The 19,910-nt window shown below is 39.5% G+C and overlaps 1 protein-coding gene across 2 annotated transcripts; it reads right to left on the reverse strand.

The window, feature by feature from the left end:
* Positions 1-19,825, reverse strand: LOC143170847 (scaffold attachment factor B1-like). Of its 2 annotated transcripts, XM_076359450.1 has the most exons (21): positions 19,469-19,825; positions 17,808-17,895; positions 16,535-16,599; positions 16,243-16,449; positions 15,098-15,160; positions 14,504-14,531; positions 13,101-13,599; positions 12,621-12,670; positions 9,701-9,801; positions 7,816-7,965; positions 7,644-7,720; positions 6,564-6,703; positions 6,138-6,229; positions 5,626-5,732; positions 4,127-4,420; positions 3,712-3,849; positions 3,166-3,208; positions 1,680-1,801; positions 821-933; positions 644-695; positions 1-365 (listed from the first exon to the last, which is right to left on the reverse strand). In XM_076359450.1, exons 1-21 carry the CDS (start codon positions 19,655-19,657, stop codon positions 239-241), a joined length of 2,745 nt encoding a protein of 914 aa, XP_076215565.1. In that variant the 5' UTR covers positions 19,658-19,825; the 3' UTR covers positions 1-238. The 2 variants fall into 2 exon arrangements, with proteins under 2 accessions (XP_076215565.1, XP_076215566.1); XM_076359451.1 differs by lacking the exons at positions 1-365; positions 644-695; positions 821-933; positions 1,680-1,801 and adding an exon at positions 1,808-2,053 and having other exon boundaries at positions 19,469-19,824.
* Between the last annotated feature and the right edge of the window lie 85 nt (positions 19,826-19,910).

A 19,910-nucleotide genomic window follows, 5' to 3' on the forward strand; every position in this document is an offset into this window, starting at 1 on the left:
TTAACTGTAAACTGGCTTTTATTTATGGAAAATGGAATGCTTCATTAACAAACATTTTAAATGGGATATGAACAACACATTACAAAACAAATGAGTTCACATTGGATTGAGTGACATAATATGGCAGCAGCTTAAAAAAAAAAATTACACTTACAGTAGCCCATAAGTTACAATTAATGGTAACCCTGGGTAACAGATTCATTTCAGATGCCACCTTGCATTAAAAATTAAAACACATTCAGTAGCGACGGTTGAAACGAGGATCATTAGGTCTGTTTGCTCTCTCCTGGCCAGCAAATCCTTCTTGCATTCCTCCTCCATGCATCATCTGACTTTGGTTGCCACCTTGCATGAAACCTCCACGCCTAGAAAGCAATTCAGACATTTTAATTTTCTCTTGTGACTCTAGTAGTCAGGTTAATATAATGGGTGTTCTTTTAAAACTTTTTGCGTGATTTTTTCACTCTTCAATAAGATGGACTACATAAAAACTATGGGAATATTTTATTACTCCTTCACATTTAAAAAAAAAAAAAAAAATCAGATAACTGATGCTTCCATAAAATGTTTCTTTGGCCAATTTAAATAGAAGAGATGACCCTTAAAAGGGAAACAAACACTTTGCTCTTTTTAAAGTTCTTACCCTGACATGCCGCCACGATGCATCACATGGCCAGGTCTGCCTCTACCTCCACCTAAAAAAGTTCAAATGCTTCCTTTATATCCACAGTAATAGTTTTACTTCATCTCCAAGGATAACAATGCCTGTATTTTCTGCTTTACGTAGCACAACTAATGAGCTGTTGTGCAAGAAGCATACCTTGCCATCTCTCATGATCTCGTCCTATCATTCCTCCATCCACACTGCTCTGCCATGAACGATCTTGATGTCCTTCAAACTTTCGACCGTGATCTCCCCAGTCACGTCCATCCCTGCAAAAGTATGAAATTCATACCTTGTCACATTAGCCAGAGCACACAAAACAGATTCAAGTAAAACAACTAAGTCACAAACTTACTCAAATACTTTACCATGGTACATGCAAATCTCATATTTATATTTCTATCTGTTAAGTCAAATCTCAGTAATAAGCCTTCTGTTCAACCCAACTAACATGACAAATAAGATTTTCTTAATCTGGTTTATGCTACATTGCTGTCCCAGTTTACTCCAAACATCCTAGCTTGTTATTTTGACCAGTCAGTTTATTTTTGGTGTTTCCTGTAGGCTGGCTTACTCATAGGACGTATTAAAAAACAAAAACACAACACAAAACCTCAAAACACCCCCCCCACACCCCCAGTCTAAGTATTTTATTAACTTGTTTTCCTTTCAAAGGGCTAACGGGATGGTGCTTCCAACAACTACAAACTGGGGAAGAACCACTACCCTGAAAATATCAAGCTTTGATAGTAACGTTAGGCAAAATTAATTGAAAACATGAAGACTTTCAGATGTGAAGTTACTAAAAAAAAAAAAATCATGCCAAGATGCATGTTTTGATGCACAAGGCAAGCCGAAAGAGCTACTCATTTGTAGTCCATCCAACAGAGAACAGACTCAGGGATGAAAGTTGGAAAAAAAAAGAATTGTACTTCCAAAAACTGCATCCCATTTTCACATACAGAAATAGTCCTTAGATGCACAAGAAAAAATATTTTCAGTTACGTGTACTAACCGTGACTGTGGGGGTATCCCTCTACTTTCACTCATTCTTCTGTCAGATCCATAGCTACCCCAACTTTCCCGAGAGTCTCGTGAATGACGGTCTGGTCCTCCATGGCGCTCATCTGGATAATGCTAAAAGGCAAAGAACACTTACAGGACTGCCCAAAACAGACTCTTTAATTGTTCGAAGTTGCTCAGCTGTAATCACTCAATCTCAGAATCATTTAGGATGGAAGGGACCTCCTGAGATCATCTAGTCCAAGCCCCCTGCTCAAGCAGGGTCAGCCAGGGCAGGCTGTCCAGAAGTCTCCCATCAGGTTTTGAGTATCTTCACAGCTGGAGACTTCACAATTTCCCATGCAACCTGTTCCAATGTTTGACCACCTTCACAGTTCAAAAAAAAAAAAAGTTATTTGTTTTGTCTTCAAATGGAATTTCCTGTGTTTCAGTGTGTGCTCATGGACTCTTGTCCTGTCAGTGGGCACTACTGAGTAAAGCCTGGCTCCATCTTCTCCATACCCTCTCTCCCGTGAGGTATTAATGCACATTGGTAAGATAACCTCTGAGCCTTCTCTTCTCCAGGCTGAACAGTCCCAGCTCTCTCAGCCTCTCCTCATACAAAAGATGCTCCAGGCCCTTAATCATCTTTGTGGCCCTGGGCTGCACTTACTCCGGTAAGCTCTTATCTGTCTTGTAATGGGGAGCCCAGCACTGGACACAGTACACCAGATGGGTGCTGAGTAAAGAGGAAGGATCACCTCCCTTGACTTTCTCGCAACACTCTTCCTGATGCAGCCCAGGATGCTACTGACCTTCTTTGCCAGGACGGTGCAATGCTGACTCATGGTCAGCTTGTTGTCCACCACGACTCCAAGGTCCTTCTCTGCAAAACTGCTTTTCATCTGGTTGGTCCCAAACATATACTGCTGCACAGGGTTATTCCTCCCCAGGAGCAGGACTTTGCACTTCCCGTTGAACTTAATGATATTCCCCTCTGCCCAATTCTCCAGCCTAACCAGGTCCCTCTGAGTCTCACAGCTTAGCCATCAGTAAAGGGCACTTCAGGATTCTGTGACTCCGCAAAATTAATCTCTCACTGCTTGAATGTGCCATGAAGGTCTTTCCCCCAGCCCTCAAAAACATGCAAACATCTCTACTAGTTTTGCTGTTATTTCCATGCAACCTCATAGAGTGAATCTTACGCGTATTTTGTATCTTTGCCTTTTCTACACAATCTTTTGGAATACTCTACCTTTTTGACACAATTCACTTGTTTTGTTTGATTGGTATCAGAATAGCTATATCTAACTTTTATAATACACAAGTCTTTAAACTAAATTTCATCTTATTAAAGAAAACAAGACAATCTGGTTACTTATATGTATTTTGGGAGATATAATTTAATTCTTAACTGCTGAAATGTAATCTGACTCACACTATAGAAAACCAGGTTATAAGAAGTTAAGATGTTTCTGTAGCTTTATAAAGCAACTCACTTGTCCATCCCGATCTCCCATCATTGTCCTTGATCCATCTCTCCTACAAACAGACAATTAAAATCAGACTGTGGTAGTAAAACATACAGCATATAAAGCATATAAAAATCCATCTACATAACAACACAGGTGAAATATCCTGCTTCCATGTAGTGCCAACATTATCTACAAAAGGCACAAACAGCTGGAACGTATGGAAACCATGACACATTTTGGATTCCTGGAAAACCCAGTTAGTCCTAAAGTATAAACCAGAATATTCTCATTAAGATGCTAGGTGCCTACAATATTATTTAGAAATTTTTCAGCATCCTACAAATGTGTGAAACAGCATTGCAAGCAGAACACTGAACAAGCCTGACAGAAGGTTTAACTCACGGCACAGTACAGATCTCTTCATGATGATATAAGAAAAAGTCCACAGCCACTAAGCCACACTTAAAAAACAAAATGCAAACCAAACACACAGTAAAGGCAGCAAAAGATGACATTAAATGCATTTTTTACTTTCTATTTCAGGCAACAGGGTGGAGGTAAGACACCAACCGGTCTATTGAATGGTCTTGATAACGGCCACGATCCCTGTGATCAAAGTCATGGAAGCGATCCTGGCGACTGAAATCTGAATGGTACCTATCATTCATTGCCATTCGTTTTGCCTCTGGCCAGTACGGATCATCTCTCCTGAAAGAAAGAACACACTCATTTTAGTCAAGATAATGACTTTTGATATTGTTCCCTCCTTCCAAACTGTAGAAGGGTAATTAAATTCAAAAGGGAGTTGAAAAACCTCAGAGGATAGTTTGACTGCGGTTATTAAACATGATCATCTCAATGCAATCAACATCTGCTGATTAATGGAAGCTGAGAGCATACGGATAGCTTTTTATAGTACAAGCTGATGAGGCGGAACCTGGCAGCAACGTTTTCCACTTGCATCATTTGTATTTGCTGGCTTTACCTGCCATCTATGTCATACGGTCTTCTCATTGCAGACCGACGTTCTTGTTCATAGCGCAGTTGCTCATGCTGGCGTCGCAGCTCTTCTCTTTCTCGCTGAATGCGATCTTGTTCTCTTCTCCTTTCGTGCTCTATGTGCATTCGTTCTCTTTCCAGTCTTTCTCTTTCCATCCGTTCTCGTTCAAGACGCTGCCTTTCAATTTCCAGTCTCTCACGAGCAATCTCAAGCCTCTCCCTTTCTTCTCGTTCCCGGATAGTCTGCAGGTGCTGCTGTCTCTCCCGACGCTCACGTGTGCTATTTTAACAGAAACGAAAGGTTACAGACCTAACACTTCAACAGATAAAGGAAGTTAAAAAGGGGAAAAAAAAAAAAAAAACAAACGAAAAAGAAGATTAAAAATTAAAACCACAGTGACTGCAAACTTACATCAGCTTCTTGGAATTATACCGGGGGGGGAGGGGGTGGTGGGAGGGAGGGCACGGAGGGAAGACACTCAGCGTACACATGAATTACTTGTATTTAGAGACTGATCATATTACTCCCACAAAACCCACCTGTGGGGGCAAATAATCCTATATGGCCAGGAGAATTTGAATCCAAATGCCCCAAGCTCATTCCTTCTACTCAAATAAAATATCCAACTCTGAAGAAGCCAGAACGATATGCTGGATAATAGGACTCCACTAAGGCTCAGAAATCTACATATGACAGAGAAACTTTTTCCTCTCCAGTAAGAGCGATGAAAGCATTTCCCCCCTGTCCAATTCAACTTACTTCAGGTAAGCAATAAAGCTTTGTAATGTGTGGAAAATGTTTTAACATGGAATTCAGGTCACAGTTTTAGCAAGGAATTTGAAGGATGGCCATTACCACCTTTATCCTGTATTAAACATCATGAAAACAGAAAGAAAAGCCCGTCAAAAATAATTAAATACCTGAATTAGGTTCTTAACTAAAAAGATACAATGTGGAAGCTTTAAAGGGTTGCTGGAAAAATCCCCCAATTTCTCTATAGACACAATGTATTTAAATAAAACAAGATGAATATTTTTGTATTTCAAACACTATGGAGACTTTGAATGCTATGACAAGACAGACAAGGTCTTATTCTGAGAAAGACAACTTTTCTCCTAGTCTTTCCCTGTGTATTTGAGTGTGGCAAGTTTAGAATTATCATTTCTCCTCTACTATAATGCATGCTCAACTAAGGAGAGCAGCATACCTAAATCAATCTAAACCACAAAATCTACAAAAAGGAAAAAGAACAAAAAACAAACTGTGGTTGTTTTTTTTTCCCCCCAACACAATTTCAAGCTTAGTATTAACAGAGTCAATAATTGGAGCTTTCCCAATTCAACAGATATGCAACCCACAAACATATAACAAATTACAAGTGAAAAACAAATCAAAACCCTCTTTATTTCTTAGTCATTTTAATCAAAAGAAAATTATATTAATTCGGGGGGGGGAGAATCAAACGATTTCACTGTTGCTCTTACCGGCGCTGCTCTGCCTCCCTCATTTTTCGTTGTGCTTTAATTTTGTCAAATGGCACAATGCCTTGTCTCTCTCTGCTCTCTGATTTGCGATCCTGGCTCTTAATGCTCTGTATTTAATATTGAAGTAGAGAAACTTAATGGAATGCATTTATAAAAGGACAACTATCACAAACAATACTCTAAGCTCTGTTTCCATTCATACATATCATGTCTCAAAGCTTGGTCCCTGCATTTTTCAAAAAAGCTGTTCTTTTTTTAACATTACAGACACACCACATATTAACACAGTAATACTTACCTTCCCACATTTGTTTGGCAGGATTTCATTGCTGAATATGGTATCAGCCATATGAAAGGTATTTTACTAATTAAGATCGAAATCTACATTATAGAAATTCTAATTGGACAAATCAGTAAGACAAGCGTGGGTTACATGTAGCTCGGCAGGATTCAGTATTTGTTTCTAAAGGAAAACTGACACATAATGTTTCCCATGCAAAAACATTACTTACTCTGTCTTTTGATGCAGTTGATGTTTTTACACTAATAACAGGTTCTCCTTTGGATTTATCCATTACTACTGTTCTCTCTGTTCCTTTACTTCCTAAATAAATCAGAGGTTGGGGGAAAGAGATGGAAAAAACAATCAAACTACATAACCTACACCACTCATTGCTATGCCAGAAGTTATGTTCTCTAAAATGTGCAAATGGGCATTTAACCCTCTCCTCAAACATCATTTTTTCACTACACCTATTCCAAGTGCTTCTGTTAAGGATGACACAATGTCAAACACCGCCCCCACCCCGCCTCTTTATACCTTCTGAACCGGAAATAATTCTAGAATATTGGCAGTTCTTTGGAAAGAACTACCTACAATTAATTATTCATACTTCACCATATCTTTTACTCTATGAAAAAAAGAATAGCCAAATTACCCGACTTAATAGTTTTAGGTTGATCTGATGAACCAGACTTCAGTTCATCTTTATCTTTTTTTTCCTTTTCATCTTTGTCTTCTGTCTTTTTAGGATCCTCTTTTTGGTCAGACTTCTCATCCCTTTTAACACTGCCAGGTCTATAGATAGATATTGATATAGATTAGGCTAATACAGAGTAAGAAAAAAGAAAATTAAAGGAGAATGCTAGCAGCACAGTAAGAAAGTAGAATTCTGATGTGCTAAGACAGTCATAATTAGATTGCCAAAGATTTCCTTCTACAACTTCCTACACCATAAAATAAGACAATCAGACTATGCTGTGCAGTTGTCATAAAAACTTGGCCGTGATTCAGGTATCTTAACTGAAGGCAAAGGAAAAATTCACACCACCATGTGCTTAATGCCCACAAAGCTTCTTATACAACATGACAATTATGAAGTGCCAATGTAAACCATTTTTGTCGGGCAACTAGGTGAAATAAAGGCAAAAACTTCTCAGTAAATAGCATTTAATAGGAGTTATGCCTCAAGAAGATAATTAAAGCAAAGGACTTAGTGTCTTATTCACTCTCTTAGTGTCTTTTTCAGCTACTTTCAGTAATGCTAGAGAGAAAAAACATAGTGCCGAAGAGGAACATGTTCTGGAAACAGGATCTTGGATAACTGATCTTTAACTGTTTGTGACCACAATCACCTGAGAAACCCCTATTCCAACGAGAGAAAAATTTAACGAACAAACAGTGACATACTGACCAAAATTCTCAAATGGCCTTTCCTATAGATTTGACATGGAAGCACCACAATCGTTACTAAAAATCAAATATAGCTAAATTAAAAGGTATGCTTGAAAATGCAACTTTCCAATGCCTACCTTAAAGCACATAATAGAAACGTCTTAAGTTAGGCACTGAACATCAACAGTTGTTCATCTTGTAGTAAAAGTTAGAAAAATGCATCTATTGCTCTTTTTGAATGTTTGCCACAGAAATTCTTACTGTAATTTTATTTTTCCTGACAAATCAGCATTGACTGATGAACAGCAAAACACCTTTGGACAGAGAATTTTTAGAACAGTACCTCTCACTGACTGTTTCTTTCTTTGCTTCATTCTCTTTTTTTTCACTTGGCTTCTTCCCAGCAGGTTCATTTTTTGCCTGAAATTTATTTTGCACATCATCAGCTGAGAATGTGGTCTCGATCATTTGTACAATCTGATAGTAATGGGATATCTTTGAGGATCAGTACTCACTTTTTCTACAGAAATTATTTTCCCATGTAACTCTGTTTTGTGGAGATGAGTAATACACATTGTTGCTTCCTCGGCTGTAGACATCGTAACAAAGCCGTAACAGCGAGCACCAGGACTGCGAGCATTGGTGACCACTTTTGCACCTACCACCTTTCCAAAATAAAGAGGTATTACACTTACTGTAACAAGTGCCCACCATTTAACAGCAAGAAGTACAAGCTCCATTTCTACTCTGTTTTATTCCTGTCCACCATCATTCAGGAAACTTCTATTTTTAAGAGATTAACAAATACAAGAGGAGCATTGCTTGGAGCCAATCATGCTTCTGTTGCCAATGCAACGCTACAAAAACTGAATCAATAGATGGGAGCTAAAGACTGAATTCTGTCCTGAAGAAAGCCTGTAAAAAAAAAAAAGGCGGCTAACTTTACATCAACAACATCATTTAGCTTAAGTATAAAGGAGTAAAAACCTAATAAAAATTTGTAAGCCAATTTCCACCCACATGCTAATGCTAGCTCAACTGCTAAGTCCCATCTCCCCTCGAAAAAATGTTTTCATGTCGCTAAAAGGCAGACCCACAACGTTATCTACAATCTTTTTAAGAAACAGGAAGTTTCCCCAAAAAGTATAACTTGAAAAAGCCCACATAAAACACCTGTTTTCATAAATGGTGCTTACTTATGCTCATATAGTCAATACAGCTCACTTTGTATTACAGAAATCAATCATATTTCACAGAGGTGTCATATTTTAAAGTACAGATGAATAAAGAACATATGTTTGAGCGTTTGATTTATTGCAGATGTACTTCTACTTCTAGGAAGCTTTGCCTCTGCTAATACTCCAAAGAAAATAACAGTAATTTTATTTAAACAACTAAGTGTTACCATGGCATCTAAGTAAAGGCAAATACTAGGTCGGCTGTTGCACAGTTTTTAATTACATTTATAATTTTGTGGTACATCTCTATGGTCAACGTTCCAGGTTACCAGATGGAATTCTGGACAAATAAATGGAAGGAAAGTATTGCATTTTTATTGTTACAAGGAACGTTAAAAAGGTTTTACTAGTCTCATGACTTTCACACAAACTCAAAGCTGTGCTACACTTAATCCATTTTTGTACCTATTGTAAAGTCACATTTAAGTTCTAGAGTATTTTCATTAGTTAAACATTCAATAGCAGATTGCTAGCACATACAGTTTTACGACAAGCTGCTGACAGTCATCTTTAAATAGGCTTCAAAGGTTTGACAAGAATCCTTACTGATGTCTCTGACATCAGCCTGCTATTCAACTAGCTCTTTCAATTTCCCAACTGACAGGGAGATTTAACTTGCCATTTTGTCTATCATTAATAACAACTGCAGGACCCCCCCCCAACTCCAAACCAAACAACCCCCACCCCCAAACTACCCAAACAATTGCTTTTTAAAGCAATTGCCAACTCCAGACAAAAATAAAACTTCAGGTACCAAGGCAATTCTTAAGCTATTCCCCAGTAATTATGTTTCAACATTTACTGCATGTTTTACTTAGTCCTAAGGAAGTCTTTAATAAATAATGTTCAATTCACTGTTGACTCTGAATTTCCAATGGGTGAAGATACTATACTACAGCACAGGAGACAGAAGTATATGTAAACAGTCATTGGCTGTTTCAAATAAAGGACCGTATATGGAATTTTGTATTTGTTTGGAAGTCAGCGACAGAATAAAAAAGCAGTAATTCAGAGTGTACTTCAGCAATTTTTTCCTTGATATCCCACAATATTTTTGATAATTTGATTCCTTTCGCTGGTATTCTCAGTTGTGGGAGCTTAAGAAGTCTTATTAAGACAGCTTCAAGTGAAAAAAAACAAACCAAAACAAAAAAAGCCTTACCTTCCCATATTTGCTAAACAGATTCTTCAAATCTGTAGCTCTGGTAGTGGAAGCCAGTCCACTCACCCAAAAGTTTCTACCAGAACCGCTAGCAGTGCGACCTAATTAGGAAAACAAACAAAACCAAAACATACCCAAAATCCTAATTATTTCAACAACTACTTCTGAATTAAAAAGGAGCAGTTCCACAAATCTTTTTTTTTAAATCATAGAGCAAATGAAATGCAATGCGTAACATTCTCCCCCCATGATTCGCATTCCTGAAGGCAAGTAGTATTACAAGTCCAAAAACTTTAAGATGGAACTACAGGCTTTGATACATGCAACAGAGGCATGTCATGTCATTCTTCAAGAAAGTAACTGGACTAGGGCACCTCTGAAGTAATTGTGGCTCTTCAGAATGTGCCTGGATAGATCCCAGTAATGCTGCACTTACAGGAAAAGACAGAAGACCTGCTAGAGTTGCGGGAACAGTGTTAGTACCCGTGTATGCTCATGTCTTGCCCTCCCTATCTCCTCGACTCCAAAGGAATGATGATGGGATGCAGGTTAACCATACCTCTCAAGGAAAGACATTCACCATAAAGAAAGCAAGAAAATTTCTCTCCTATTTCTGCCCGCACAGATTCCACAGTTGGGGTATGAAGCCTGTGACTTTAGTTACAGGAGTCAGAAAAGACCTAGCTTTCTTTAACTATGCAAGAACTACAGAACACCAATTTGGCATCTAAACTAGAAAGATAATTTTATAAATGCTTATGTAAAGTCTGAAAACCCAACATCTAGTGATTAAAAAGTGTCTGAGCTGAAAGAACCTTTCTAAAATGCTATTTTATTTGGGTGTCTTTCCATTTCTTACTTCCTGATAATTTTTGTCATTGTCACAAACATGAGCGTAGCACTGAGAACACTGTTGTTAATATTTATAAAAGTTCCCTAGGGAAGCATGCAATCACTTGTGCCAATCTCTTAAAAAAAAAAAAAAAAGTCTTTTGTATAAAGGAGACTATGTCTAGACCTGTCATCTTCTAGTCTCAAGAACTGCATGGACAAAGGTGTGTCATGTGTGCAAACACATGGGAGATACGTTGTCTTGGTGTTTCAAAAAGCTGAGCCATAGGCTTTGATGCTTTTACTCCACACGCTTCCTCTAGAATTTTAAAACGGCCACCTGCAGTTACACTGGCACCAGCATCCTGGAGAAAGAGAAAAATGAGCTCTTTCTTCTATTTTATCGACGATTTTTTAGATTATTTAAACTGTGTTAATACCCTTTTTGAATAAGCTTTGATCAGTCTTAACATCTCCAGTTTTTGCCCTCCCGTAAGACTTAAAGAGGTGCTCCTGCAATGGTACTGCATTTCGAAGACAAAGAAAGACTGGGACTATAAAATCTTCTCTAACTTAGAAACTAGAATGATATTAGGTATTGGGAGCCAACCCTCAACACTGGAGACATCTTTCAGATATGCATAAAGCGACTGCCAAGTCCACCAGACTTATGAGCTCATAAATTTATTTTTCTATGCTCTTATTAATACAGCTCTCATAATGAATGCATGGAACATGGAAAACTCCTTGTCCTAAATAAAATCCTTTCATACAGGTGTGGAAATAGCAACGTATGAGTCAGAACTGACTTGTATATAGTTCTGTACCTTACTTCTGGCTCAACCGCTTTGCTCTGCATGCAGAGAGCGCTACATAATCAAGTAGCTACCTCCCCCCAGTGTTCTTTACTAAGCCAGAATATGATTTAAACAAATGTTATGGAACACAGCACATCCTTTGGAGGAAGGTATGCAGGGGCAAGGTTGTTATCAGACACCCAAGTTCCTGAAGGCTGTTTTGAACGCAAACTTCAAGAAGAGTTTTCCCAGTCCACAAAAAAGTACACTCAAGTCCTTGGGTAAATGACAGCATGCACAAAACACTCCTTTAAATATTCTGAAATAAGAGAACACAAGATTACAGACTGTAAGCAAGAGGTAAACAGACCCTAATGGAGCTGACGTTGAGGTCCAGTAGCTTGCACAGACAGGTATAACCCCGGATCTTGGAAAAAGCAGCTGACAATGAGTTCTGTCTGTGTTGTAAAACCCAATTAAAACCAAACAAATTCTTCCTGTCCAGTTGGCAGACGGATCTCATAACGAGTTTCTTGCCTATTATAGGAATCGCTGGAACTTCCAAGCTTACAGTGCTGAACTACCTGCCTGCAGTATGTAAGAAGAATGTTAACAGTCAGTTCTAAATTTTCTGCCCTGGTCAGTTAGGAGAGAATAGAGAGGTGGGGTGAGCTGCAAAGACTCAGCAGCCTAATGTATTGAAAGGAAGAAGTATGATGAAAAGAAGGAGCAGGCACCCGACACTGTTGATCAAGAAATTTTCATCTTCCTTAAGATGCATATTTGCACCATAAATAGGATCTGCATGGACAAAAATTTAATAACATCAATCTAATTTGAAGACAGTGTTAAGCTGTAAGTTTCTGTGGCATTTAAACATGTGAATACTAGATTCCAAATTATTTCAGCAAAACAGTAGATGGTATGAAGAGTCACAAGCGTATAGTAAAGCAAACACAACTGCGAAAGGCTCTTGAATCACTAACAGCTGTTGGTAAGCATCTTCAGTGCCATGAGGGACATATTTGCCACGTATTAATGTCTACCTTTGAAGATCAAGATACAAACAAAAGGGTGCAACACAGATACCCTTAGAAAATGCATAAAAGGAAAATAGGTTTTTTGGCATAAATAGAGTAAAAAAAAAAAAAAAACCAACAGAAAGAGGTGAATAATTTATGATATTTAACAACTTTGCAGATTCCAACGCTTTTCCGCTGAAATACCCCATCCAATACAAAAACAGTTTCTCCAAGCAATCATTGAAGTTCTATTTTTTAGAAGAAACATACCTTTCTCATCCTTTGAGATTATCTTTGTATCTCTGTCCTCCTCAACAGGGCTAAAGACAAAACACCACATTATTCAAGTCAGAAAGAAAAGTGACTAACTATAAATTATGAAAAATGCTAAAATTAAATACCTACCAGAAAATATGTCGCAAACAAAAACACACCTCTGTATACTTGATTTAAGAAATCTGACAAGAAATAATGAAGTCAGATTCTTAAACAGACTTATATTAGGAAGACGTTTACAAATAAGAGTAATTTAAGAAAACAACCTTTGAAGGTTGAGGAAGGAAAGAAATCAAACCCTCTGCGTTTAAAAAAAAAAAAATATCTGCACATGGAGAAATAAAACAGACTCTTTAGGAATAGGCTACAATTTCATCAGTCTTGGTGGCCAATTGAAGGAAACAGCTTATTCGCATCACTTAACGACCAATGAAAAAAAGATAGCATCTGGTCTATAACGGAGAAAAAACAAACCTCTTTTTCTGATCACCGCCCTCACTGGTTGAGGACTCTTTAGTAGCAGGGGATTCCTCAGAATTAGCTTTGTCTTCTGTTTTCTTGGCATCTTCTTTGCTATCTTTGGCTTCGGGACCTGCGCCTTTTTCCGCTGTTTCCCCACTAGAGGCTTCCAGGCCTTGGGAGCGTTTGCTACTCTGATCGCTTAGGGTCTCTACTACTAAAGATTCAGAGTCCGGTTTCTCTTCCTCTATTGTCTGTGCACTTGTCTCCCCTTTTGCTACAACTAAACGCTTTGCTTCCTTCCTTGCCATAGCTTGTGCCGATTTGCTGTCCAAATCTAAAGCATCTTCCTCCAACTGAGCGGCAGCAAGAGCGTCCTCTTCCTCTGCTAGCCTCTTGCCTGGCACCACGTTACTTGCTTCCTGTGCATGTGGCCGCTCCGCTTCGGAAGTGTCTTCGTTAAGTAGTTCAGATTTACAAGTTTCCCCCAAAATGTCGAGTATTTTCTCATTTTCTACGGATTTAACAGGAATAGAATGGCACAAGATTTAATCACCAGGGAAATACAGCAATCACAAATGTGGAACTGGCATGGCTGCCACACTAACACCAAGAGAACTTCTAAGCTACACAGAGATTGGAAAACCCTAGTGTACACAGTGTTAAAAGTACTACGCTAACTGCTGTCTGACAAACTACCAAATCAGCCCTAAAATGTTAACAGGGAAGAAAAATGCCCCCACAGATTTAACAAAAACCTTCTGGCTGATCCTTGATATTCTTCATGAAATCATTCAGCTCTGTTTCTTCTCTAGTTAGCTTCCAGAGTCCAAGATGCTTAACTGAACGTATCAAGGCACTGAGAGTTCAATTTTTAAATTTCTGTGAAATTCTTTTAGCAGACAGTCCAACATGAGAACTGGGCATCTTCTGATGGTGCATGAGTGTGTTTGCAGTCCAGAAAGTGAAAAGTATCTGTATGAAATTTCCATGAAGAAACTCTCTTCTTTCTTCTGTATCCAGTAACTAATCTTTACATTTTAATGCCCTACAATATCTTTTTACTGCTTTCACTGCTCTCTACTTAGTAACAGAGTTAAGGTGTGTGCGATATCACAAGATCTGTTTACAAGTAGAATCTTTAGCTTTTAAACTGTGATTAACTTCTCTAAATCCATTTATGTAGTTTAACAGGTTTTTAAACCATTTCATTTCACTGGAAATATTTCAAAGATGACAAGCATCACTTCACAGATCTGGGGATATGATTGGGTTTCCAATCTCTATGACCCTGCATGATCTGGATTGTCCATCATAAAAATAATGCAAATTATGTTTGTTTGCTTGGTTTTTTTAATATTTAATGGTTTAAAAAGTATTAGTTGAAAAGACAGGAATATGTTTTTCTTTAACAGTACCTGGCTCCAAGTGTAGCTTCTCCATTTTCTGTTGAGGAAAATAAACACAGAATGAGGATTTTATAAAATGCATTTTGTAGCACAGAATAATAGCAACCCCCCGCCCAATCCCAAGATTGAAAACTTCACAAATTCACCTACTACATTTAGCACTTCTTTTCACCATCCACTGATGTATCAAACTGAGTATTTTATATACATAATTTTTCTGGCACATTGAAGCCAAATCAAAGTATCAGCCACAATTACGTTCTCGTATCTAACTTGGAATAAGTTCGATTTAAAGAGACCAGTAAAATATCTTTGTGTACCACATCAACTGCAGAGTGGAAAAAACCCCAGCTACTACTTGATATAATCAGTACAAGACCATTTTTATTTGCCATAAAGGTGGAGGAAGTCTTGATAGCTGACTGAAAAGTAGGGAAAAAACACAGGGCGTTCTCATTGGACAGACTGTATTCTGAGCAAGATCACGTACGTCTTAGATTCTGTTAAAATTTCATATTATGGTCATGTTTTCTTTTTTGTAGCATGAGCACAGAGTGAATACTGATAATAACAATCTGAAATACAGCTACATTTTCAATTTACCTTCATTTCAATTAAATCAGAAGAAGAGGCATCTAAATTGTTTTCAATTTCATCATAATCTTCCTAAAAGAGTAAAAAAGGAATTATAGCATTTTTTTACAAAAAGTAACGTTATCTTACGGAGAAATACTACTGTATTCAATTTTCCCTAGCAATAATACAAGAAATATTTTCCAGTATTTGACAGATCTCAAGTGCTACTTCAGATTGTGACCCAAGAACGAGGAGCAACATATAAATATTCTTGATGATTAAGTATCTTTCTCCAGTTACCTTCCATTTTAATTTCAACATGACATTGTCTACTTCAAAGTTACTCTTATTTAGAGAGGAAATTTATTTCACATTTCTGTCGTTACTGTACATAACATGTTTTTCCATTTTCCCCACTTTTTTACTTCTTTAGTTTCTAACTGAAAAAACAAGTTAGAAATGAAGCTGACTTAGGTTTCTACTTTTCCGAAAACAAAACACGTCCCCAAAATCTTCCTTCCTTAAGAGCTGTTGGTAAGACTGAACCAAAGCTCATCGGTTATATGATTCACAACAGCTCTAATTTACAGAGCACCAAAAAATTGCCTTTCAGGTTAACTGGATGTTGTTGCAATGACTCTGTTTTCAGAAGGTAAATGATAAAAAGTTGAGACAGACACCACAGGCCTAAATAAAAAAAACCAAAACAAACCATAAGGAGGCAAGGAAGGATAGTATGTTCAGTTTTGGGAGTGAACCTGCAAAAAAGATTTCCAAATTATCTGTGAGTTGAAAACATATTTCTCTCTCTCCATATATATAAATAACTAGATGACTGGGTATATGCATAAATACACTTAAAACACATATAAATGGGAAGAGGGAACACCGAAACTAACACATTACTTTCAATTCCAGGCTTCTTTCACGGCAAGCAAAGATGTTACTGCAAGGTAAAGAAGGCTGTGACCCATCTACCATGAACATTTCAAACCTCTGATAGGTCCAAGAACATTTACCACTTAAAGAGTAAGACGTGAGAGCTGTTAACGTGAAATAGAATCCATACCACATTCATGGCCTATATTCTACTACACTGAAATAACTCGTTCATGTGCCCATATGCTTATTAAATACCTTCTGAAAATTTACAAAGACCTCTACTCACTTACCTCATTTTCTGTTAGCTGATCTGGAAGTTCTTTCATTTCTGTTTCGACATTGTCTTTATTATCAGACAGAGAATCGAGAATATTATCAGGACTATAGTCTTCTCCACAGTCTACAGCACTGCCGTTATCTATTTCAGCTTCATCTAACACACTAATATCCATCATGTCAATATCTTGTAAGGTATCCAGACTTGCTTCGATATCCTCCTACAGAAAGAAAAAGGGTAGATGTGTATTTATTGCGGGTTAAATGATGCATATTCTTAGTAACAGCAATCATGATTTCACTTACCTGCCCATCTCTAGAGTTTTCTTCCAGTCCATTGTCTTCAACACCTTCTTCTTCTGTTTTTTTTCCTAAAAATAGTATCATTGAAGTGAGATACAGCACTAAATTTCATAACACATCTACTCTTTGCTGAATTACCTATTCAACACTGAGTTTGTTTCAACAAATAAACATTAAGACCCTGATTCAGAAGTCCAGGTCTATCTGGATATAACAGAGGACAACTTGCCACTCAATACAAGCGAACAGCATGAGCATGAACTAGAAGTAGCACAGCTACATTTTTCAACAGCTACACTCCTCTCATTCCACAACACTTCAGTACCTAAAAAGACAACACGGTCTAGGAAGGTATTCCATTTAAAACAAACACCCTACCATTGTTACAAAACCCCTCCCTCTTACCATTTAAATAATTAAATAATTACACTGATTTAGAATTAGTCTTCACTTTTAAGATCCTGGACACACAGTTTATGCACATCATGTTTAGGCACAGCTGTCACTAGCAAACTCGTATCGCTATTCAACGTCTCTTTCTGTATTTTTACCCCATTATCTTAAAGGAAGCAGCTTAAAAGTTAGGTTTCAAAATATCTTCTAAGAACTGGCTATGAGCAATTCAAATAAACCACACGTAACACGGCCCACACAATATTTAATGTTTTTGAAGCAAAATATACTTAAATCACTAATGAGCTATTTCAGAACAGTTTATGTTCAAAACAAGACATTTATAAAATGAAATATGACACTAACAAAAGTTATACACATTTGTTATTTGTGCAACAATGGTTCTAATTATTCCCACTGTAATTTCTCACATCTAAAAATGTATCCCAATGATGATGGAGGTTCAAGGGCTTCTATGAAAAAAGGAAAATGCATATAGTTACAGCAAGGAAATCAGTACCTGGGGTGTTGTGGAGCCACCTTAATATACATTGGCAGAGCTTTCCACGGGATCTTACACTGCAGCTGCTTGCTCTGTACCTGACACAATTCTACACTTATGGTCACAAGTACAGAAACACCTGCAACTTACGGTCTCATCTACAGGTTTCAAGACTTGCTAACGGAAGTACGGTTAGGTGTCATATTATCATTTAAATTTGTTATCGCTCACTAACGCAACAGTTTTACCATTTTCCATAAGGGAAAAAGAAAAAGCACTTCTTTTTGTTTAAATTAAACTAGTGAAACAGAAGAAATCAACACCATATGCTAAGTTCTAGCTACATGGAAACAAAGTAACTGTATTTGACTAGACTCCTACCTTTGCTAGTTCTCTTTGGCATTCTCTTGTTGGTCAGTTCTGAGGCCACAGCAATTTCATCAGGATCTCCTCCTTCATCCTCAATGGCCTAACGGAGACAGCAGCACGACATCTATTGTATTGTTTGCTGGTGTGCATTTGTACTGGTTTTGGATGGGATAGAGTTAAATTTCTTCCCAGTAGCTAGTATGGGGCTATGTTTTGGATTTGTGCTGAGAACAGTGTTGATAACACAGGGATGTTGTAGTTACTGCTGAGCAGTGCTTACACAGAGTCAAGGCCTTTTCTGCTTCTCACACTGCCCTACCAGCAAGCAGGCTGGGGGTGTACAAGTAGTTGGGAGGGGACACAGCAGGGACAGCTGACCCCAACTAACCAAAGGGTTATTCCATACCATATGATGTCACGCTCAGCAATAAAACTGGTGGGGTGGAAGTTGGTGGCGCTGCCATTACTCAAGGACTGGCTCGGCATCGGTTGGTTGACAGTGAACAATTGCTTTCTTTTACATCACTTGCTTTTCTTGGGTGTTTTTTCTTTTTCCTCCTCTCTGTTGTTTTTTTTTTCCCCTTCTATTTTTTAAAATTATTAAACTGTCTTTATCTCAATCCACAAGTTTTCTCTCACTTTTACCCTTCCAATTCTCCCCCTCATCCTGCTGGGGGGGAGCAGGGCGAGTGAGCAGCCATGTGGTGCTTAGCTGCCTACTAGAGGTAAACCACAACAGCATTTTTAAGGATTTGTCAGATGGAAACACTAGTGTCTCACCCTAGTTCAGGTCACACAGCCAGGCAGCCATATCAGCCGTTAGGAACACTGAATAGTAGGGTGTTGTTACACAACCCCACAGCCAAATCAAGCTATGATTGACAAGCAAAGTTCCCGTCATCTGTAAACAAGGCTCCCTACTCAGCAGATAAGCGCTTTAACTGTATAAAACCGAGAGTGACCGCTACAGGAACTCAAGCGCATCCGACAGTATTTTTTTCTCAACGTGCAGGCCTATTAGAACCCATAAAAGGGTCAGGACCGACTATGCTGTTCTGGCCTCATGGAAGTCTATGAAAATACATTCCGGAGAGGTGGGGGAAACGGAGTCAGGTGAAGCGTGTACAGAGGAAGAAGAAGAAGAGATACGGGAAAAGGGAGCTGGGGAAACGAGAGAGGAAATCAGGGAAGGACGCGCGTACATTAGGTACAGGGAACGAGGGAAAGACCGGGGCCATCGCAGAGCGAGATGAGAGTAGCACTCCAAAGGAACGGCTGAGGTGCGGGCGGCGGCCCGGGTGCCCACACGCTGAAGCGCGAGCGGGCGGCGCGGGTCGCCGCTGGGGGGTTGGGCGGTGGCAAGAAGCAGCGCAGCGGCGGGGCTGCTGGCGGTCCCCGCAAGGGCAACGCCTCTACAGTGGTCCGAGAAAAGGGGCACGCTGATGCTAAAGGACACCCCACGGCTCCCCGGGACCGGCGCTGGGAAGCAGCGGAGAGACACGGTGGCGCCGCGCCGCCGCCCAGCTCGCGCTCCCCTCAGCACCTCCCTCGGCACAGCAGCTCGGGACTCCGGGCCAGACCTCGAGCGCGCATGCGCCAAGCGCCCTCGGGCCGGGACAAAGGACCCGGATGACACCTCCCCCGCCCCCTCTCCCGCCGGGTTTGCGCCTCACCTTCCTCAGCCGCTCCATGAGAACGCTCTTGTTGCCGCCGCTGTCTAGGTTACGGCGTTTGAGCTCGGCCCGCAGGTCGATGACTCGCAGCTCGCTCAGCCGCCGGGTTTCGGGTTCTGAGCCGAGAGCCGCGGCCCCACCAAGGGATGTGAAGTCCCCCAGGCCGGCCGCTGATTGACTCTCCGCCATCAAGGCCCCTTCGGTGTTCCTTCTTAAGCCCGAACGCACGGGAGAATACGGCACAATCAAGCAGCTAACCTTGCGATCACAGCACAAAATGGTGGGGAGGCCAAGACGTGCCGAGGGGACGGGGAAAAAGCCCGCTACGCGCAGGCTCGGAGAGAAGGACGACGACGAGCAGGGGGGAGGGAGAAGGCGGGGCCTGGAAGACAACTGGAATGACAACTCTTGCGCAGGCGCAGACGGCGTCGCCCGCGTCTAA

Source organism: Aptenodytes patagonicus, chromosome 25 (assembly GCF_965638725.1).
Source record: "Aptenodytes patagonicus chromosome 25, bAptPat1.pri.cur, whole genome shotgun sequence".
NCBI lineage: Eukaryota > Metazoa > Chordata > Aves > Sphenisciformes > Spheniscidae > Aptenodytes > Aptenodytes patagonicus.

Bases quoted from the DNA above. Each gene is read 5' to 3' on its own strand.
- LOC143170847 (XM_076359450.1), bottom strand. From the start codon at position 19,657: ATGGCGGAGAGTCAATCAGCGGCCGGCCTGGGGGACTTCACATCCCTT. The intron at 6,230-6,563 runs GTAATTTGGCTA...TGATTTATTTAG, and splicing joins ACCTAAAACTATTAAGTCGG to GAAGTAAAGGAACAGAGAGA. The intron at 3,209-3,711 runs GTTGGTGTCTTA...GTCTGTTTGTAG, and splicing joins CAAGACCATTCAATAGACCG to GAGAGATGGATCAAGGACAA.